The sequence below is a fragment of the Ranitomeya imitator genome, chromosome 2 (assembly GCF_032444005.1).
Source record: "Ranitomeya imitator isolate aRanImi1 chromosome 2, aRanImi1.pri, whole genome shotgun sequence".
Lineage (NCBI taxonomy): Eukaryota > Metazoa > Chordata > Amphibia > Anura > Dendrobatidae > Ranitomeya > Ranitomeya imitator.
The window spans coordinates 758478471-758492471 of record NC_091283.1 but is presented as its reverse complement, the minus strand read 5'-3'; the positions used below and the strand labels follow the sequence as shown (position 1 = coordinate 758492471).

The 14001-nt window shown below is 40.5% G+C and overlaps 1 protein-coding gene across 2 annotated transcripts in view; it reads right to left on the bottom strand.

Moving 5' to 3' along the window:
- Nucleotides 1–2171: 2171 nt before the first annotated feature.
- The window catches only part of OIT3 (oncoprotein induced transcript 3), a 34787-nt gene continuing 22957 nt past the window's right edge, over nucleotides 2172–14001 (bottom strand). For both annotated transcript variants that reach the window (XM_069755846.1, XM_069755847.1), the window contains exon 9: nucleotides 2172–2528. In XM_069755846.1, coding sequence (XP_069611947.1) covers nucleotides 2349–2528 — 180 coding nt within the window. In that variant the 3' untranslated portion in view covers nucleotides 2172–2348. The remainder of the gene's footprint in view (nucleotides 2529–14001) is intronic.

Below are 14001 nucleotides of genomic sequence, written 5' to 3'. Positions count from 1 at the left end.
TTTGGTATTATTATCTTCATTTAATTTGTCTTCAATGAAAAAACACAAAAGAGAATGAAGCAAAAAGCAAAACATTGATCATTTCACACAAAACTCCAAAAATGGGCCAGACAAAAGTATTGGCACCCTCAGCCTAATACTTGGTTGCACAACCTTTAGCCAAAATAAGTGCGACCAACCGCTTCCGGTAACCATCAATGAGTTTCTTCCAATGCTCTGCTGGAATTTTAGACCATTCTTCTTTGGCAAACTGCTCCAGGTCCCTGATATTTGAAGGGTGCCTTCTCCAAACTGACATTGTTAGATCTCTCCACAGGTGTTCTATGGGATTCAGGTCTGGACTCATTGCTGGCCACCTTAGAAGTCTCCAGTGCTTTCTCTCAAACCATTTTCTAGTGCTTTTTGAAGTGTGTTTTGGGTCATTGTCCTGCTGGAAGACCCATGACCTCTGAGGGATACCCAGCGTTCTCACACTGGGCCCTACATTATGCTGCAAAATTTGTTGGTAGTCTTCAGACTTCATAATGCCATGCACACGGTCAAGCAGTCCAGTGCCAGAGGCAGCAAAGCAACCCCAAAACATCAGGGAACCTCCGCCATGTTTGACTGTAGGGACCGTGTTCTTTTCTTTGAATGCCTTTTTTTTTCTCCTGTAAACTCTATGTTGATGCCTTTGCCCAAAAGCTCTACTTTTGTCTCATCTGACCAGAGAACATTCTTCCAAAACGTTTTAGGCTTTTTTCAGGTAAGTTTTGGCAAACTCGAGCCTGGCTTTTTTATGTCTCGGGGTAAGAAGTGGGGTCTTCCTGGGTCTCCTACCATACAGTCCCTTTTCATTCAGATGACGACGGATAGGATGGGTTGACACTGTTGTACCCTCGGACTGCAGGGAAGCTTGAACTTGTTTGGATGTTAGTCGAGGTTCTTTATCCAACATCCGCACAATCATGCATTGAAATCTCTTGTCAATTTTTCTTTTCCGTCCACATCTAGGGAGGTTAGCCACAGTGCCATGGGCTTTAAAATTCTTGCTGACACTGTGCACGGTAGACACAAGAAAATTCAGGTCTTTGGAGATGGACGTGTAGCCTTGAGATTGCTCATGCTTCCTCACAATTTGGTTTCTAAAGTCCTCAGACATTTCTTTGGTCTTCTTTCTTTTCTCCATGCTCAATGTGGTACACACAAGGACACAGGACAGCGGTTGAGTCAACTTTAATCCATGTCAACTGGCTGTAAGTGTGATTTAGTTATTGCCAACACCTGTTAGGTGCCACAGGTAAGTTACAGGTGCTGTTAATTACACAAATTAGAGAAGCATCACATGATTTTTCGAACAGTGCCAATACTTTTGTCCACCCCCTTTTTTATGTTTGGTGTGGAATTACATCCAATTTGGCTTTAGGACAATTCTTTTTGTGTTTTTTCATTTAAGACAAATTAAATGAAAATAATAATACCACATAATTTGTGTTTGCAATCATTTTCAGGAAGAAATTGAGTATTATCTGACAGAATTGCAGGGGTGTCAATACTTTTGGCCATGACTATCTCCAGTATTAGTTCATATAGACAGGGAGGACAGCAATGTGAGCAGTCTCCTCTTATCTCATCACTTCTAATATCTCCAGTATTAGTTAATATAGACAGGGAGTACAGCAGTGTGAGCAGCCTCTTCTTACCTCAGCACTTCTAATATCTCCAGTATTAGTTCATATAGACAGGGAGGACAGCAGTGTCTTACCTCAGCACCCTTGATATTGTGTAGACAAAGTTGGCAACAGAGTGAACGGCCTCTTACCAACGGATTTTGTGCCAAATTAATCTAAATGAGTACACAAGGTTTGATGAAGTGGCATAAACTCAAAGATACCTACTTCTTCTGTCTTTTAAATTTTTTTGTGCTTTTTTTGAGTAAAAAGTAGCACAATCATTTTAATAAGCTTTACAGTGTCACGTTATATAGGCTAGTGTTTAACGGTTACCAAAGAGAATTTGACAGATTTTGTCCTTTACTAGGGTAATGAAGTATAACTGTACAAAAAATTTGATTTTGAAAACCATGTAAAGTTAGCTTTAAATAGTTGCACCTTAAAAAATGAATAACGTGCAAATAAAAAAACACCATTAGAATTATTTTTACTAGAGAAAAAAAGGCCGCACAAATTAAATGGTGAATCAACACCACGGTTTTTAATCAAGAGCCTGATCATTTAACTGTATAGCAGACCTGATCATGGTGCTAGATGTAAAACAATCAAACATAAATACAATAGAAAATATAAGTAATGGAAATATGGAGCAATAGAAGAAGCACATTATATACAGCAAGATGAATGGAAGAAAAACTACTCTTCCATGTCTATTATTATGGGACCTCCAGTGAGAAGATGGTTTGAGAGGTGACTTGTTTCTTCTTCTTCTTCAATATTTGCTGATCTACGCATTCGGCGTCGACAACCTTGAGCACATCGTGATCGCTCATCTGTGGCTCCACAGACCAAAACTTGACAATGCAAGAACACCTCCTGTATGATGCAAAGCAAGTATTAGTTGTAAGACATTTTCTAAAGATCAACTCTTGCAACTAAAGGGGTTGTCGCAAGTTCTTATGTAGCTAAAATTGCAACATGCTTACAAAAACATTTACTTAAAAATCCTCTCCATTCTCAAGAACAGAGGGATTTTAAAGCACCACTCCAACTTTTTTTATTATTATTTCTCTTTGAGAAAGCCTACGCGAAACGCGCGTCAGGGGGTTATCCGGAGTCACAGGCAGTTGGTTACGCTCATCATGGGTAAGAAATCTTGCTAACCAAGGCACCTTATATGTCTTTTCTCTCTTGTTTCCTTCCCGTGTGGGTGATACTTTGTCAGTATGGAAAACTTACTATTAACTGTGCAGTTTGATTGTATGGTGGTTTATACTATATGATTATATGAATCAAGCCTGTGATTAATATATGTGGCTTACACCATACTTCACTGCATGTAGGATTGGTGCTGTTTATTAATACCATGGTGACACCATGAATATTTATCTTTTTGCCTGAGACTTATGTGCTTTTTACTAGGGTCTCTTTTTTTCCTTGCATTTATTTTGTATTTAATAATTTCTTTGTTTTATTTGGAATTTATTTTTGCAATAAAATATCTTGGTATTGATTTTACTATATTGTATGGAATTCCATTCTTTGCTGTTTTCTAAATTGTATTGGGAGTATACTTTACTGTCCTATCATTTACATGGGTGAAATTAGATGTTCACTAGAATTTAGACATCTGCCATATGGGACTCATGTCATCTCTGAGTTTTCTTGTATTGTTTTTTTATTATTATTTCAGCGCCGTAGTAGTGCCAGTAATCTAAGTTCTCTGTTCCTAGTAATATACTTACCAGCCGCTGTCTTCTGCTGTTCCTGCGCCACTGTGGTCCCTTGCTGCCATCTTGTGACCACAATTTCTGACCGACCAAAAGTCAGAATTTTCAGTTAGCCATTAAAAGGTATCAACCACTGAGGACTCTCAATTCTAAATATTTTTCAAAAGTCAGAAGTAACTGTCACAAGCGCTCAATGCAAGTCTAAGAGAGCTTCGTTCTGGCCCTCAGACTTACATTAAATTGTGACTTCTAGATTACCCAGCAAACACTGAAGTGCTCTGGCAGGTCACAACCTGCAGAAGACGGATTGGAACAGAGCTGATCGCAGATAAAGATGGTGGCTGGTAAGTAGCATATATTACTAAAGGCAATGAACTTAGATTAGTGGCATCACTCCAGTGGCTTTAATTTTTTTAGAATGTACAGCTCATTGCCTAGTATTCCAGACTCCCTGCAGTCCTCTGAGTGCATAGTTACTTAGTAGTGATGAGCGAGTATACTCCTTGCTCGGTTTTTCCCGAGCATGCTCGGGTGGCCTCCGAGTATTTGAGTGCTCGGAAATTTAGTTTTTGTTGATACAGCTGCATTATTTACTTCTGCTAGCCAGCCTGAGTACATGTGGGGGTTGCCTGGTTGCGAGGAAATCCCCACATGTATTCAAGCTGTCTAGCAGCCGTAAATCATGCAGCTGCAACAAAAAATAAATTTCCGAGCACTCACAAATACTCGGAGACCAGTATACTCGCTCATCACTATTACTTAGTAGTGATGAGTGAACATGTTTGGATAAGATGTTATCAGTGCATGCTTGGGTGCTAACCGAGTCTCTTTGGCATGCTCGGATAATACAGTTAGGGCCAGAAATATTTGGACAGTGACACAATTTTCGCGAGTTGGGCTCTGCATGCCACCACATTGGATTTGAAATGAAACCTCTACAACAGAATTCAAGTGCAGATTGTAACGTTTAATTTGAAGGGTTGAACAAAAATATCTGATAGAAAATGTAGGAATTGTACACATTTCTTTACAAACACTCCACATTTTAGGAGGTCAAAAGTAATTGGACAAATAAACATAACCCAAACAAAATATTTTTATTTTCAATATTTTGTTGCAAATCCTTTGGAGGCAATCACTGCATTAAGTCTGGAACCCATGGACATCACCAAACGCTGGGTTTCCTCCTTCTTAATGCTTTGCCAGGCCTTGTTTGTGGGTCTTTCCGTCTTAAGTCTGGATTTGAGCAAGTGAAATGCATGCTCAATTGGGTTTAGATCTGGAGATTGACTTGGCCATTGCAGAATGTTCCACTTTTTGGCACTCATGAACTCCTGGGTAGCTTTGGATGTATGCTTGGGGTCATTGTCCATCTGTACTATGAAGCGCCGTCCAATCAACTTTGCAGCATTTGGCTGAATCTGGGCTGAAAGTATATCCCGGTACACTTCAGAATTCATCCGGCTACTCTTGTCTGCTCTTATGTCATCAATAAACACAAGTGACCCAGTGCCATTGAAAGCCATGCATGCCCATGCCATCACGTTGCCTCCACCATGTTTTACAGAGGATGTGGTGTGCCTTGGATCATGTGCCGTTCCCTTTCTTCTCCAAACTTTTTTCTTCCCATCATTCTGGTACAGGTTGATCTTTGTCTCATCTGTCCATAGAATACTTTTCCAGAACTGAGCTGGCTTCTTGAGGTGTTTTTCTGCAAATTTAACTCTGGCCTGTCTATTTTTGGTATTGATGAATGGTTTGCATCTAGATGTGAACCCTTTGTATTTACTGTCATGGAGTCTTCTCTTTACTGTTGACTTAGAGACAGATACACCTACTTCACTGAGAGTGTTCTGGACTTCAGTTGATGTTGTGAATGGGTTCTTCTTCACCAAATTAAGTATGCGGCGATCATCCACCACTGTTGTCATCCGTGGACGCCCAGGCCTTTTTGAGTTCCCAAGCTCACCAGTCAATTCCTTTTTTCGCAGAATGTACCCAACTGTTGATTTTGCTACTCCAAGCATGTCTGCTATCTCTCTGATGGATTTTTTCTTTTTTTTCAGCCTCAGGATGTTCTGCTTCACCTCAATTGAGAGTTCCTTTGACCGCATGTTGTCTGCTCACAGCAACAGCTTCCAAATGCAAAACCACACACCTGGAATCCACCCCTGACCTTTTAACTACTTCATTGATTACAGGTTAACGAGGGAGACGCCTTCAGAGTTAATTGCAGCCCTTAGAGTCCATTGTCCAATTACTTTTGGTCCCTTGAAAAAGAGGACGCTATGCATTACAGAGCTATGATTCCTAAACCCTTTCTCCGATTTGGATGTGGAAACTATCATATTGCAGCTGGGAGTGTGCACTTTCAGCCCATATTATATATATAATTGTATTTCTGAACATGTTTTTGTAAACAGCTAAAATAACAAAACTTGTGTCACTGTCCAAATATTTCTGGCCCTAACTGTATGTGCAAGTCCCCTTGACTGCATGTCTCACGGCTGTTAGACAGCTGCAACACATGAAGAGATGCCTAACAAACAAGCCATCCATGCATGCTATCAAATGACTGCGAGACATGCATTCAAGGGGACTCACACATATTATCCGAGCACGCCGAAGTCACTTGGTTAACACCCAAGCATGTTCGCTCATCACTATTACTTAGGTAAGGACTTTTGCCGCTAGTTGGCTCTAGGCTTTATATCCTGCTTGTGAAGCTCTGAAGCTGGCCTGACTGCTGGATCTGACTAGCTTCACCTCCAATGCTACATAGAGTTTTTAATTTGGAGCAACCATACCACTGGTCTGAACTATCAACCTTCAGGAGAGCACAGTCCCTGTAAAGCAGGAAGCTGGGGCTGGAAGCAGTGTGCCCCTGAAGAAAAGAAGTGGAGATCCCCTTTTTAATATGGTATACTGAATTAACCTTTACTAAAAATTAATTAATATGGTATTAAAAAACTCAAAGAAAAAAAAAATACTTGTATGCTGAAAAAAAAAAACAACAACCATGAATTATAAAACTCATTAAGAACAAAAGTCTAGAATCTAGCCCCTTAGTGATGGAACATATTTTGACCTTCATGACAAAGCCAAATTTAACAATTCTGCCCACTGTCACTTTGAGATTATAACTCTGCAACGCTTCAATGGATCCCACTGATTATGATACTTTTTTTGTGACATATTGTACGTTATGATAGTGATAACATTTCTTTGATATGACTTGCGATTACTTGTGAAAAAAAATGCAATTTGTCGAAAATTTTTAAATTTCACAATTTTCAAACAAATTTTATGACCTTAAATCAGAGAGTCAGGTCATAGAAAATAGTTAATAAATAACATTTTCCCACATGTCTACTATACATCAGTACAATTTTAGAAACATAATTTTTGTTTGTCAGTAAATTATAAGGGATAAAAGTTGACCAGTGATTTCTAATTTTTCCAAAAAAAATATACAAAACCATATTTTAGGGACCACATCACAATTGAAGTGACTGAGGGGTCTATATGACAGAAAATACCCAAACATGGCACCATTCTAAAAACTGCACCCCTCATGGTGCTCAAAATCACTTTCAAGAAGTTTATTAACTAACTCTTCAGGTGCTTTGCAGGAACTGAAGCAATGTGGAAGGAAAAAAATTAACATTTAATTTTTTTCACAAAAAATTTAGTTTAGACCCAATCTTTTTTATTTTCACAAGGGTAACAGGAGAAAATTGATCATAAAATTTGTTGTACAATTTCTCCTGAATGCGTCAAGTTACTTGTGGCGGAAATCTGCTGTTTGGGCGCACAGCATAGCTTGGAAGGCAAGGAGTGCCATTTGACTTTTTCAATGATAAATTTGCTGGAATAATTAGTGGACGCCATGTCGCATTCAGAGAGCCCCTTGTGTGCCTAAACCGTGAAAACCGTGAGCATTTTGAATCCACAGGTAAGACACAGAATTTGAAAACATTAGGTTGTCATATTCAATATGTCGTGATTAGTGTTGAGCGTAAGTGCTCGCTACTCCAGTTTGCATTGGGTGCTCAGATATTCACAGAATATCAAGTGACATGCTCGAGTCCCTGCCCCGCATGTTTCACGGCTGTTAGACACTCAAACAAAAAAATGCGGGGATCTGCAATACTCCGTGCATACCTGACCACTTGATGCAAACTCGAGTAGCGAGTGCTTGCGCTCAGAACTAGTCATCATAGCGTCATTTTTTTTACTTTTGAAAAAAAAAAACGAATTCTAACACCAACCGCAAAGAATGGAAAAAATTTAAAATTTTAACATTTTTATCTAACTAAGGGGTGACAAAGGGAGGTTTGATTTAGTTTTTTTATTTTGATAACTGTGATATGGTCTATCACAGTGATCAAAATGAACCAGTAGGAAAAATGTAATATTGTTGCTGGGTACCGGCCGACAGATCTCAGCGGACGCACTGCGCATGCGCCCGCCATTTTTTTTCCCAGGAAGATGATGCCGGGCAGGGGACTGATCAGGAGAGACCGGGGGATGGTGGAGGTACCAGGGATTCTCGGGGGGGAGGGGCATCATAACTCTCTCTCCTCTGACAAGTAAAACATGTCAGAAGAGAGAGAAATCATCGAAACAAGCGGCACACTTTTTTTTCTTGTCATTAGACACCGGAAAATCTGGCCCTGATCCTGTTCTCCGGAGTCTCAGCTACCTTCCCCCCCCCCCCATAGCCGAGACCCCAGAGATTTTCTGACTGCGGGCACTACAGCCTTATTCCCAATCGCTGTTTTAAAAAGGCGAGGAGGGAATAAGTACCCTTAGTGGCCGCTATTCTGATGTGTATCGGCGGTCACTAAAGGGCTAGTATAACAATAATAATAATAATAATCTTTATTTTTATATAGCGCTAACATATTACGCAGCGCTTTACAGTTTGCACACATTATCATCGCTGTCCCCGATGGGGCTCACAATCTAAATTCCCTATCAGTATGTCTTTGGAATGTGGGAGGAAACCGGAGTGCCCGGAGGAAACCCACGCAAACACGGAGAGAACATACAAACTCTTTGCAGATGTTGTCCAAGGTGGGATTAGAACCTAGGACCCCAGCGCTGCAAGGCTGTAGTGCTATACCACTGCGCCACCGTGCTGCCCGTATAAGGGTTTATCTATAAATCTGTTGCGTGTTAGTACAACAAAGCAGCTAAATGCAAGTAAAAAAAAACAATTACAATAAAGCAAAAAATACTCCAACGTATTTAATGTAAGAATGCATGTATCCAGCAAGGTGTGTGAACAGGCTACATATATAAAAAATGTGGATGCATATACCTACTACACTATACCATTAAGTAAGGTAAGCTTGTCATTTGTTACGGGGATGCATAAATTTATGATTTTGTTAAGTTGATGGTGGTTTTCACCATATAAAAATAAATTAGAACAAGGATAAAATATAAAGACTTTTATTATGTCAAGCAAGATAACTTGTTATGTATTCATGATGAATAACATCAAAGATATGCTCACACATTTCATATTTGCAGCATATTTTTTCTGCACCAAAAACCAGAGTTGAGACAGGAGAAATGCTGCTTACAAAATGCATGTTTCTGTCATTTTTATTTAAACATTTTTACTTGCATGTTTCACTTACTCATTTGAATGGGTAAAAATCACTGCAAAAACGTTGAATTGTTGTGTTGCTTCTCAAAAATGCAGCAGGGCTCAAAATACGCATGAAAGAAACAACATGTGCATGAGATTTCGGGAATCTCGTTTGTATTGTATGTGCTTGTATTGAAAAGTGTTGTGTATTTTACGTACCAAATGTGCTGCTTAAAAAATCCAGCATAAACGCTATGTGTAAACATACTACAATAAGAGAAAGGAGTCCAAAGTAAAAATCAAAATGGGCAGCCCAGAGAAAAAAAAAGACTAGTGTTTATTTTCCCTATTGGTTCGTTTCATGAATTTTGGGCATATTTTCTACCCTATTTGTTAACATTCCAGTTTCTCTGCAAGGGGGAGTCCTGCATCTGCTCTCACCATATAGTAGCAAAATAGATGAGACATACCAGCCTCCTGTAAATGTTTTACTTTTTCCACATTTCTACAAAGGAGATACTAAAAAAAGTTTCTCCTAAACCTTTTATTCAGTGAAGTGAGGTCGTTTACGTGGACAACAAACTTTCATCGTTGTACAATTATCACCATTTGCACAAGATACATTTGCCACAGATTTCAGGCCCAATTTTAATTGATTGCACCGCCATGACCAGTGTAGAAATGTAGATACTCCTCAAATATTAGTGATGATAATGCATCTAATTATCTTGTCTTGTGACTAGAGATGAGTGAATATGTTTGGAAAACGATCGCCAAATCTGAATGTGCCATATTTGTACGAAATTTGTGCGGAATTTATGTTTGATGATCAGTTCCTAACATATTCGTTCATTTCTACTTCCATTGACTCCAATGACGTTCAGCTGTGTTTGGCGAATATTGAAAAAACAATATTCAGAGCCGATCACAATCGGAACCAAATTTTGAAAAATGTGCTCAGTTCTACTAGAGACTAATCTTTATACCCACAGCTAACAGATATTATCTAGACTAGAGTATACAAACTTAATAAAAGCTTAAAGGATTACCCTACAATTTGAAAAATAAACAAAGCCATTTTCATTTTCGTTACATGCGGAAATGCTCCAAAAACGCAATGGAATACTAAAGCAAGGTAATGCAATGATAATCCTAAAGTGTTGTGCACATGATACGTACATTCCGTCCGTATTTGCAGCGTTTTATTTTCTGCAGCATGTCAATTCTTTTGGCGGTTCTGCAGAGTTTTTGATTCATTGACTTCAATTGAGTCAGTCAAATACACTGCGAATTGTCAAAGGGAAATGATGTCAGAATGAGGAAGATTGTGTGGGCGTAGAATATGTGTTTGCGTCTCTGTGTGTGGTCAGAGATTATGTGCTTGTGTCTGTCTGTCTGTGTGTGTGTATCCAGGCGTCATCTGATGGGACTACTACTCCCATCCGGCTACGTCTTTTGTCACATATGACAGAGACAGCATGAGCCGATGATGGGAGAATAGTCTCATCATCCGCTGCCTGTGTTCAGTCAAAACATTTACATAATTTAAATATTCACATACACAATACATAGTCACTGAACACCTAATCCCAATGCCCGCGTCTCCTGCAAACAAAAATAATAAACCAACATATACTCACTTTTCCGCCGTAGTCCATTTAATACCGAGTGTCCCAAATTGATCTCACCCGGCCACCGGCGATACACTGCGGGAGCGATTACCTCCTGTCAGTGTATCACTGAGCTACCATCAGAGTTCATCGGAGTTCATCAGCTGATCAGCTCCGGTGCTCTCACTTACAGCCCTGCTGCATGGGAAAGTTCTCACACAGTGGTAGTGCCGTGAGAGCACCGAAGCTGATGGACTCCGGTGACCTCTCATGGCAGCTCAGTGATACACTGTAGGAGTGTCAGTGTATCTCCTGATGTGACTGTTCTATACGTGAAATCAACGTGGGACACTCAGTATTAAATGGACTAAGTTGGACAGGATAGTATTATATGTTGGTTTATTATTTTTTATTGTTTGCAGGATACAAGGGCATCGGGACTAGGCGTTCAGTAAGTATGGTAAATTTAAATTCATTAAAGGAGTCTGTGTGATTATTTCAAATAAAGGACTTTATTCTGGGTGTCTGTGTATTACTATGGGGTTAGTAATGGATATTTGTCTTATAGATGCCTTTCCAATACGAACCTGTGGGCTTGATGTCACCTGACAATACAAAGGTGATATCAACCCCACAAAAATGAACCACACTTGCCACTGCTACAGGGCAAGTGGGAAGAGCGAGTACAAGTGCCAGAATTGGCACATCTATAAGATGCACCATTTCTGGGGCGGCTGAGAGCTAAGGTTTTCAGCCTGACGGGTGCCAATATCCATGGCCCATTCCCTGGCTAATAATATCAGCCCGCAGCTGTCTGCCTAGGCTTTGCTGGTTCGATTTTATAGGGGGACCCCATGTCAATTTTTTTGGGGGTTCCCTTGTAAACCAGCCAGTAAAGGCTAAGCAAACAGATGTGAGCTGATATTAATGGCCTGGGAACCTTTATGGCTATTGGCTCCCTCCCAGAATATTAACATCAGCCCTCAGCCGTCAGCTTTCCCTCTGATGGTTATTAAAATGGAGCCCATGCAATTTTTTGAAAAATAAACCGATATTGCATTTCACGCAGATTTCTGAGGGTCTGCTCCCACGGTCAGTAAATGCTGCGGGTGGGACCCTGCATACATCCACAGCATCCAATCTGCAGTGGCTAGATGTTACAGCATAGTGGATAGGATTTCAAGAAATTCCATGTCCACTATGCGTGCATTGGCACCCGCGGCGCGTCTTTTCAGACCGCAGCATGTCTATTTATCTTGCGGAGACGCTCAGTCTCCGCAAGATAAAGATCACTCTCCAATGTATAGGGCATGGTGATTCTGCATGGTTCAATGAACATATGCGAATTCACCTGCATTCAATAGCTGGCAGAGCTTTGGATGGAGCAGACATGTGCTGCTGCCAATTACTGACCGTGAGGACGTAGCCTAACAGTTGCTGTTTTGTGTAGGTTAATTATGTCATGCTCCTACATAGGCTGGTGACTGTGCATGTGTTTGTGTCTTTATTTAATATTAATGAGGGTATCTGGCTGAAGAGGTTGAACAAGGAAATTACATCACAACGCTTTTTTTTATTAATAATATATCTTTATTTAGTTCTATGGAGCTAAAAAAACGCACAAAAACGGCATAAAACGCGCGCGTATTTTGAGCTGCGTTTTTCTGCCAAGAGATGCAGAAACCTTGCAGAAATTTTTGCAAGCAAATACGCAATGTGCTCACATAGCGTTAAGTTACAAACCAGAGTCCCTTTTAGTATGAACTCGAGACGAGATTTGTTCATGCAATATAATTAATCAATCGATTTTATTTACTTCTCTGAATGTGGTTTGTCAATTTGTTGTGTTTTATAAGCTATTTTTTCCGTCTGTTTAATGGGTCTTATACATCCTGCTTGCTTTTTACCTTGGTGTTAAATTCCCAGGTGAGCACTAATTATCCACTCTTACATCTATGCAAAAAATAAGCAGGATATATCAGAACCCTCTTTAGTTTAGTTTATTTTGTTATACACCATGATTAACGATCTTAGCTGAAACACGTTGGTCTATTTCATATGGAGGAGGTCTAATGGCGGACAGTACATGTATCTTTTTTTTTATTTAGAATAATAAAATAGTGTTTATGAAAATGCTTTTTCTACTTTGGTCTATTCTATTTGAAGGGCTACATGTGCATAAAACCAGTTTGAGGGGTTAATCTTCAGGTTAATGGCATTACAATACTGTCCAGCCACGTTACTGAGAGCTTGGCTATTGGGAGAAAATTAATTTTACTCCTCCCGGAAGCCGATGGTTTTCAGTCATAGAGGTGTGCTTACAACAGATATAGTCACTGCTCCGTACACAGTGAGTGATGTCTGTAAGTACGTCAGGACATTTCGATTGGCCGCGCACTCTGCACACATGCACTGCAGAACGAGTTGTCAGTCAAATTGTCGGGGTGTGTTTACAGCCAACACTCAGGGTAGTGAGCAGTGACTGTAGCCATGTAAGAGAGTGTACAATGGAAGATGAAATTCCCCAGTGTTGTGCACCATTTGTGACCAGAGACTCCCACCTACTGCTCTAACGGAACACTGCAGAACCAGAAGAAAGCTGAAGTGTTGACAGAAGGACCGGTTTTAAAAAAGAGCACCGGGTCAGGTGACATATGTGACGCAGCTCCACGATATAAAACACCACAGTAGCAAGGCGGGTAGAAGTTTGACATCAATGAGTGAGATCAGTAGGAGGTGTGCAGAGAGGGACACTGCTGCCGAGTCACTAGTACTGTCCTAGGGGCTTTAGGCGCCAGTGAAAGGGACCCAGACTACACCTGTCAAGACCTAAGGCATAGCCCTCCACCAGTCAAGACTCGTGACCCAAACTACGCCTTTCAAGAACCGAGGTCCCATCCCTCATCTGTCCTGACCCAACAGACGATTGTCTCAGGTCAAGCACTGAAGACAGAGTGCGGATTTCCATCCGGAAGTGGATGTACACTGCGGTGATCGGGAATTGTGAGTGAGCCAGGCAGTCACTTCCAACGCTGATGTACGGTCAATGGTTTGATCCGGGGTGGTGCAGCAGATGGGATGGACAGTGTGAGAAAGGCCCAGAAAGCTTTAATTGACTTTGTTAGAAAGACTTGCGGCCTACGGGAAAAAAACAGTGACCCCCGAAGGAGCCTGTAACTTGAGTAGAGCCACGTTAATGACACCATTATCCCTGTAAATGCTTCACCCATTAGGAATCAGCTAGATAGGGAAGAAGAATTCTGTTGTATGCGATATATTCCCTCAAGGGGAACCAGTTATGTCCAGAAATGTGATTTACCTGCAGATATGGGGTTTATAGCGTTGAAATATGTTACGCTGCTTTACAGGAGCAGCAGCTATAGAAAGAATATGAACTTATATAGATC